The sequence below is a fragment of the Belonocnema kinseyi genome, chromosome 5, assembly GCF_010883055.1.
Source record: "Belonocnema kinseyi isolate 2016_QV_RU_SX_M_011 chromosome 5, B_treatae_v1, whole genome shotgun sequence".
Lineage (NCBI taxonomy): Eukaryota > Metazoa > Arthropoda > Insecta > Hymenoptera > Cynipidae > Belonocnema > Belonocnema kinseyi.
In genome coordinates this window covers 83,106,476-83,116,158 of record NC_046661.1, presented here as the reverse complement: position 1 = coordinate 83,116,158, position 9,683 = coordinate 83,106,476, and the positions used below count along the sequence as shown (strand labels likewise).

The following is a 9,683-nucleotide window of genomic DNA, read 5'->3' as shown; positions in this document are numbered from 1 at the left end:
ATTTCGAAGATTTAAAAATTTCAAATAATTCACAAAAATTTAAAAGATTTCCACCAATTTCGCACAGATTTGAATGATTTCACAAAGATTTGAAAGATTTCAAATAAGTTCAAGGATTTCAAAATATTTCGAAATTATTTCACAATTGCTTCAATACTTAAAAAAGATTTCACAACAATTTCAAAAGATTTCACAATGATTTGGAAAATTTTATAAAGATTTAAAAGATTTCAAACAATTCAAACCATTTTAAAAAATTTCGTATCGATTTTAATGATTTCACAAAGATTTAAAAGATTTCACAAATCTTTCAAGAATTTCAAAAAAACTTCACAGAAATTTCGAAGATTTAAAAATTTCAAATAATTCACAAAAATTTAAAAGATTTCCACCAATTTCGCACAGATTTGAATGATTTCACAAAGATTTGAAAGATTTCATAATTATTTCTATAATTTAAAAAGATTTCACAAAGATTTGCAAAATTTTATGAATATTTAAAAGATTTCAAATAATTCACAAAGATTAAAAAAAATTCGCATGGATTTTAAAGATTTCAAAAAGATTTAAAAGATTTCATAAAGCTTTCAATAATTTACAAAAAACTTCACAGAAATTTCGAAGATTTCAAAAGATTTCGAATAAGTTATAAAGATTTCAAAGATTTACACCAATTTCGCACAGATTTGAATGATATCACAAAAATTTGAAAGATTTCAAATAAGTTCAAGGATTTCAAAATATTTTGAAATTATTTCACAATTGCTTCAATACTTTAAAAAGATTTCACAACAATTTCAAAAGATTTCACAAAGATTTGGAAAATTTTATAAAGATTTAAAAGATTTCAAACAATTCACAAAGATTTAAAAAAATTTCGCATAGATTTTAATGATATCAAAAAGATTGAAAGATTTCACAAATATATCAAGAATTTGAAAAAAAAAATCGCATGGATTTTAATGATTTCACAAAGATTCAAAAGATTTCACAAATCTTTCAAGAATTTCAAAAAAACTGCACAAAGATTCAAATTTTTTATAGATGATTTTGAATATTTCAAAAGAGTATTTCAGAATAGAGTATTTCGAAATATTTCAAAAAGAGTAAATTTCAACATAACTCCATAGATTTAAAAATATTTCGCAACGATTTCGAAAACTTTACAAAGATTTCTAAAGGTTTCATAAATATTTAAAAGAAATCAAGAATGTTCTTACACCAGATTTTAAGAGTGATCAACCCCTCGCGAAGGCATGAATTAATACACAACCACCCAAAAATCTTGCTTTTATAATAGAGCCACAAACTCGATATTCCCCAGTTAGACTTATAATTCCCTAAATTGATAAAAAAAAAAAATAGAAAATAGGACCCCATCCCAAAAAAATACATAAAATAAAACCTCTATTGTGAACCAATAGAAATAAAAGGCTCTTACTTAGGCACATAAAATTTGGCTTAAATATTTCAAATAAATATCAAGAATTCCCTTGAATTTGAATGATCTAGAATCTAGATTGTGCAACTGGATATGATTAATTGGAGAAAATTCCACTTTGAAAAAGTGGCGACCCTCGGGCTTGATTTGAAATTGCAAATTTGTCTTCTATTTTTTTTAGACAAAGTTCAGCTCCAGGTCGAGAGGATGGGTAGAATTGCCGTCGGATTCTGAATGCAGGGCGAAAATTAAATTAAGATTGGATCATACTTTGAAAGATAGAGAAGATTCGAAAAGATTGTCTCAGGCAAGTCAATCAACCTGCAGTAAACGATCTTCTCAGGATCGAGGAAGATTTTATGACGAGAGCAATCTTGTCGGAATTAATGTGCACGACAAAGAAGAAGTTATGGCTTTATTTAAGGATAATATGGAAATCAAGCTTGCAAATGTGCCTCTAACTTTGTCCATGAGTTCGGTAACTGGACTTACGGATTTAGTCGAGGATGAAATAATTCCTAAACCAATCCCTATGGAGGTAAGATCAATAATAATTATGAAATATTTTAATTTAACAGATTAAAAAAGATAAGAAAGTTAATCAAACTTTTAATTTTCAATCAAAACTGTTGAAAAGTTGAATATCGAATACAAAAATAGACTTTTTCTGCCAAAATATGTAATTTAAATATATATTTTATAGTAATAATGAAATTTTTTTCAATCCAGAAAATAAATTTGTAACCATATAATTGAATTTTCAATCCAAAAAGATAACAAAAATTTTAATTTTCTAAACCAAATTGTTTTAGCAAAGTACATGAATTTTGAAACTAAAAGTTTAATTTTCTACAAAAACGAGACATTGTTTGAAGAAAATATTTCATTAATTCATTTTTAACTAAGAAAAAGTTTCAACAAAAAATTGAATAGTTTAATTTTTAGTTAGAGAATTAAGTTTTTAAGCCAATAAAATAAAAATTAAAACAATAGTTTAAATTTCAAACACTCAAATGAATCTTCTATCAAAAAGATTTATTTTCTACCAAAAAAGAATCATTTATAACAGATGCATTTTCAACCTAAAAATTAAATTTTTCTATTAAAAAAAGGCAAATTTTTAACAAAAAATATATTTTCAGATAGATAAATGAATTTTTAATCAAATACTTAAAATTTCAACCAAACTAGTTATATTGATAACAACAAAAAAGACAAATTTTCAACAAAATAGATGACTTTTTAACCAGAAACGATTAAATGTCCATCAACAACAAAAATTTCGACGAAAAATGGAATAGTTAAATTTGTAGTTAAGCAAATGATTTTTCAATTAAGAGAAAATAATTTTGAACCGAAAAGATTGATTCTCTACCAAAAAGGAATGATTCTTGACGAAATAGATTATTTTTCAATCAAAAATTTTATATTGCAACAAAGAAAGACAATTTTAACCGATATAGATAGATAAATTTTCAAACAAAGAAGATAAATTTTCAATAAAAAATAGAATAGTTTAATTTGAGCTTAAATAAATAAGTTTTTAGCAAAATAAAATAAATCTACAATAAAAAAAAAACAATTTTCTACCAAATAAATAAAATTTCAACTGAAAAAATTAATTTTCTACTAAAAAAGAATATTTTTTAACAAAATAAATGAATTTTCAATCAAAAAGTTTATATTGTTACAAAAAAAGACAAATTTTCAACTAGAAAAGATTAAATATTTAAAAAATGATGAAAAAAAAAATTTTAGTTAAAAAAATTAGTTTATAATTTAAAAATCTAATTTTTACCCAATGAACTGAAATTTCAATTAAAAAATTGATTTCTACTAAAAAAGAATAATTTTTAACAAAATATCATTAATTTTCCACAAAAAAGGTTCATTTTTTGCAAAAATATGTGATTGAAAAAAACAATTTTATGGCAATAATGGAATAGCTACATTTTCGGTAAAAAATAAATTTTTAACAAAAAACAAATTTTCCAAAAAATTAGATAAATTTTTATTTAATGAAATGAACTTTGAACTATAAGGATGCATTTTTAATTCAGAAAATAAATTTGTAACCAAATGATTGAATTTTCAAACAAGTAAATACCAAAAAGATTAATTTTTGTAAACAAAAATTTAACGAAATACATGAATTTTCAACCTAAAAGTTTAATTTTATACAAAAGAAAGATGTATTTTTAACTAAGAAATATAAATTTTCAACCGAAAATAGAATAGTTTGATTTTTAGTTAGAGAATTAACTTTTTTAGCAAATAAAGTAAACATAAAAAAATAGTTTAATTTTCAACCACATAAATGAATTTTCTATCAAAAAGATTAATAGCTATAAAAAAATTAAGACAAAGTTGAAATAGTTATATTGTCAGCCAAGAAAATTAATTTTCAATAAAAAATACTGATTTTCAACCAAAGAAATAAAATTTCAACTAAAGAGATTCATTTTCTCCCAAAAAGCATAATTTATAACAAATTTTTAATAGAATAGATGAATTTTTAACGAAAAAAGATTATTTTTCAACAAAAAATATAATAGTTTAATTTTAAGTTAGAGAAATACTTTTTTAACCAAACAGATGATTTTCAACAAAAAAAAAGAGTTTTGAACCAAAAGGATTAAATATCTAAAAAAAATTTACGGAAAAGTTAAATTTTTAGTTCGAAAAATTAGTTTACAATTTAAGAAAAAACTAATTTTCGACCAAAAATTAATAATTTTTTAACAAAATATGTAATTTAAAAAATCATTCTGATAGAAATAATGGAAAAGCTAAATTTTCAGTAAAAAAAACTAATTCTTTACAAAAAAAAAATTCTAAAAAATTTGATAAATTCTTAACCAAAGAAATAAATAATTTTTAACAAAATACATGCATTTTCAAACAAATATTTTAATTTTGATGGAGTTTTCAATCTAACAGTTGAAATTTCAACCAAAAACATTTATTTTCTACTAAAAAAAGACATTTTTTTTAATTGAAGAATTTTCAACTAAGAAAGATAAATTTTCAACGAAAAATAGAATAGTTTAATGTTCAGTTGGAGAAATAACTTTTGAAGCAAATTAAATAAATATTAAAGAATAGTTCAATTTTCAACCACGCAAATGATTTTTCAATCAAAAAGATTAAATGTCTAAAAAAAAAATTCAGAAAAAGTTGGAATAGTTTAATTTTCAGCTAGAAAAATTAATTTTCAATAAAAAAAATACTTATTTTCAACCAAAGAATTGAAATTTCAACCAAAAAGATTGATTTTCTACTAAAAAGGATAATTTATAACAAATGAATTTTCAACGTAATAGTTAAATAATTTTCAACCTAAAAGTTTAATTTTCTACAAAAAGAAAAAACACCAAATTTTCAAAAAAATAGGTGAATTTTCAACCAGAAAAGATTAGTTTTGAACAAAAAATAGATTTTCAGTTAATCAAATAACGTTTGGAGCAAATAGAATAAACTTTCAAACAAAATAGTTTAATTTTTAACCAAAAAATACATTTCCTACCAATGAGAATAAATATCTTTAAAAAGAAATTCAACAAGAAATGAAATAGTTAAAATTTCAGTTAAAAAATGATTATTTTTCGATAAAAAACTACTTTTCAACAAGCAAAAAACTAAATTAAAAAAAATAGAGCTACATTTACAAACAAAGAGACTAAATTATAATTAAAATTGTAAATATTTGACTGGAATAGGTGAATTTTAAACCAGAAAGATAAATTTTTAACCTAAATTATGAATCTTCAACTAGAATAATAGTTTTTTTCGCCAAAAAAGAATAATTTTCTACCCAGAAGATTAATTTTTATCAAAAACGACGACTTTTAAACTAAAAAATATAATTTTTCAACCAAAAATTTAATAAGAAAATTTGTATTTAAAAAATGAATTTTCAACCAAAGAAATGAAGTTTTAGCTAAAATGATGCATTTTGAATCTAGAAAATAAATTTTAAACCAAATAATTGAATTTTCAATCCAGGAGGTAAATTTTCTACCAAAAAAGACAAATTTTCAACTAAAAAAGATTAGTTTTCAACAAAAAAAATTTTAACTGAAAAGATTTTCAATCAAACAGAAGAGTTTTCAAACAAGAAGATTCAATATCTAAACAAAATTGTAATGGAAAACGGAATAGTTAAATTTATAGTTAAAAAAAAATTTATAGTTAAAAAAACATTTCAAACAAAGAAATGAAATTTCAATAAAAAAGATTATTTTTCTACCAAATTAATTCTACCTACTTAATTTTGTTTTCAGTAAAAAACACAATTTTTAACAAAACAAAACAAATTTTTCAAAAAATTGGATTTATTTGTAACCAAAGAAATGAACTTTTAACTACAATGATTCACTAAAATGATATTAATTTTTAATAAACAATACTACTTTTCAACCAAAGAATTGAAATTTAAACCAAAAATGTTTATTTTCTACCAAAAAATGACATTTTTTCAAAGAAATAGATGAATTTTTAACGAAGAATGCAAAATTTTCAAAACAAAATTAATTTTAATTAATTTAAACAAAAATACTACTTTTCAACCAAAGAATTGAAATTTCAACCTAAAAGTTTAATTTTTTACCAAAAAACAAAACAAATTTTCAACAAAATAGATAATATTGAAACGGAATAGTAAAATTTTTAGTTGCAAAAATTAGTTTACAATTAAAAAAAAACTAATTTTAAATTAAAGAAATGAATTTTCAATAAAAAAAAATTAATTTTCTACCAAAAAAGAATCATTTATAACAGATGAATTTTTAACCTAATAGTGAAATAATTTTCAACCAAAAAGTTTAATTTTCTACCAAAAAAAAAACAACAAATTTTGAACAAAATAGATGAATTTTCAACTAAAAAAGATGAGGTTTAAACAAAAAATAGAATAGTTTAATTTCCAGTTAGAGAAATATGTTTTTAACCAAATGAAATAAATTTTCAACGGAATAGATAAATTTTCAACCGAGAAAATGAATTTGAAAGCAAAAAGATTGATTTTTTTACCAAAAGTGTACCATTTTTAACAAAATACATGAATTCTTAACTAAATATTTTAAGTTTGTATGGAATTTTCAACCTCAGAGTTAAAATTGAAACCAAAAAAAAATGAATTAATCACCAAGAAGATTAATAATCCATCACAAAATACAAAGTTTAATAAAAATAGAGCAATTTTTAACCAAATATAAATTCTTTGGTTGAAAATTAGATTGTTGATTGGAAATTAAATTTTTTAACTAAAAATTTTAATATCCTATTTTTTTTAGAATTTGTTTTTATAGAAATTTGATCTTTTTGATAGAAAATTCATTTGTTTGGTTGAAAATATCATTATTTTATTTGCTTATAAAGCTATTTCTGTCACTAAAAATTAAACTATTATATTTATGATTGAAAATCTATCTTTCTTAGTTGATATTCCATCTATTTTGTTAAAAGTTTGTCTTTTTTGGTCGAAAAATCAACTGTTACGCTGAAAATTCCATTAAAAATAAAAATATTTTATTTAAATTTCATTTCTTAGGTTGAAAATGAATTTTTTAAAATAAAAATTTAACTATTCCAATTTTTGTTAAATTTTTGTTATAAACCTTTAATATTTTCGGTGGAAAAATCATCTATTTGGATGAAAATTTAACAATTATGTTGAACATTTATTTTATTTGGTTAAAAATTTATTTCCGTAACTGAAAATTAAACTTTCCTATTTTTTGTTTAAACCTCATCTTTGTAGTTGAAAATTAATCTATTTTGTTGAAAGTTTTTCTTTTTTTTGTAGAAAATTAAACTTTTTGCTTGAAACTTCCATAAAAATTAACATATTTGTTTTAAAAATCATGTCTTTTGTTAACAATTATTATTATTTTTTAGTAGAAGGTTAATCTTTTTGGTTAAAATTTAATTTCTTTGGTTGAAAATTAGCTTTTTTTATTGAAAATTAATTTTTCTAACTAAAAATTTAACTATTCCATTTTTTTTTATATTTGTTTATACACATTTAATCTTTTTTTAGGAAATTCATTTGATTGCTTGAAAATTTAGTTCTTTTTTTGAAAATTTGTTTTATTGGGTAAAAATTATTTCTGTATCTGAAAAATTAGCAAATTTATTTGAAAAATCATGTATTTTTTTGAAAATTATTCTTTTTTTTTGTAGAAAATTAATCTTTTTGTTTGAAATTGAATTTCTTTGGTTGAAAATTAGTTTTTGGTATTAAAAATTAATTTTTCTACCTAAAACTTTAAAAATTCAGTTTTTTTTTTAAATTTCTTTTTATAGAAATTTGATCTTTTTGTTATAAAATTGATTTTTTTGGTTGAAAATGCAATTATTTTATTTGCTTATAATGCTATTTCTTTAACTGAAAATTAAACTTATATATGTTTATTTTTTATTTTATTATATTCTATTAGATTGCAAATTCCATAAAAAATTAAATTAGATTGTTGAAATTTCATTTCTTGCTTTGAAATTTATTTTAATTGGATAAAAAGTTATTTTCCTAACTGAACATTATATTGTGTATTCTATATTTGGTTAAAAATTTATCTTTCTTAGTTAAAAAATCATCTATTTTGTTGAAAGTTTTTTTTTTGTAGAAAATTAATCTTTTTGGTTGAAAATTCAATGAAAATTAAAACATTTGTTTGAAAAATCATGTGTTCTGTTAAAAATTATTCCTTTTTTTTGTAGAAAATTAATTTTTTAGTTGAAATTTAATTTCTTTGATTGAAAATTAGTTTGTTTTTTTATTGGAAATTAATTTTTCTAACTAAAAATGTAACTAATCCATTTTTTGTTGATTTTTTTATAGACATGTAACCTTTTTGGTTGAAAATTTATTTTCTTTGCTTCTAAATTTATTTCGCTAACTGAAAATTGAACTATTCTATTTGTTTTTGTCTTATTTTGTTAGAAAATTAGACCTTTTAGTTGAAAATTAAACTATTAGGTTCAAAATTCCATAAAAATTTAATATTTGGTTGAAAATTTATGTATTTTATTAAAAATTATTCTTTTTTGGTAGAAAATAAATTTTGTTGGTAAAAATTTCATTTCTTTGGTTGACAATTTTTGAAACTAAAAATTTAACTATTCCATTTTGTGTTGAATTTTTTTTTATAGACATTTAATATTTTCAGTAGAAAATTCAACTATTAGGTTGAAAATTCTATAAAAATTAAAATAATTGATTAAAAATTTATGTATTTTATTCAAAAATATTCTTTTTGGTTGAAATTTCATTTCTTTGGCTGATAATTGTTTAAGCTAAAAATTTTACTATTCCAATTTGAGTTGAATAGTTTTTTGTATAAATACTTAAAATTTTTAGCAGAAAATTCATCCATGTTGTTGTAAATTTTTCCTTTTTTGTAGTTAGTGAAATAGTTGGATTTGCAATCACAGAGATGAATTTTTAACCAAAAAGATTAGTTTGCTATCATAAAAAAAATCTTTTACAAAATATATCAATTTTAAACTAAAAATTATAAAATTTTAAATGAATAGTTAAATTTTCAGCTAAGAAATATAAATTTTACACAAAAAATGGAATGTATAAATTTTCAGTAAAAAGAAATAATTTTCAAACAAAACAACATTAATTCTAGACATCACTGTTGCATTTTTAACAACAAGAAAATTAATTTTCAACAAAATACATGAATTTTTAACTAAAAACGATATCTTTCCCACCCAAAATGGAATATACATTTTTTTTTAAATAATTTTTCAACGAAACAAGATGAATTTTGAACAAAAAATCTATAATATGTAATAGTGGATATTTCGACCAAAAAAGATTTTAATTATAAATTACAAGCATTTAAACTCATCCAAAAAACGAAGTTTTAAGAAAAGAATTGAATTTTCAACCAAGGAAGATTTCTCAGTCGAGAGAGAAAAAAATCAGCTAAATTGTTGAAATTAAAAGAACAAAAGGAGAATTTTCTAGGAAACAGTTGACTTTTCAACCCGCAAAAAAGAATTTTCAACAAAAAAATTAATTGTCAAACCGAAAAGACAGATTTTCAAGAAAATAGTCGAATTCTTAACAGAAAAAAATTATTTTTTGAAACATTGTTGAATTTTGAACAAAATAATTAAATTTTCAAACAAATTATATAATTATATTTCAGTCGCCTCTTTCTCGAGATTACAGAATGTAGTATTCCCTTCATCTCGCTAGATGTCACGACGTTCAGAGGGGGGGGGG

General features: G+C 20.9%; 1 protein-coding gene across 1 annotated transcript in view; it reads left to right on the top strand.

The window, feature by feature from the left end:
- The window catches only part of LOC117173747 (UHRF1-binding protein 1-like), a 99,497-nt gene that overhangs the window by 72,606 nt on the left and 17,208 nt on the right, over nt 1–9,683 (top strand). Inside the window, exon 14 of the mRNA XM_033362388.1 lies at nt 1,623–1,979. Within this exon, the coding sequence (XP_033218279.1) occupies nt 1,623–1,979 (357 nt within the window). The remainder of the gene's footprint in view (nt 1–1,622; nt 1,980–9,683) is intronic.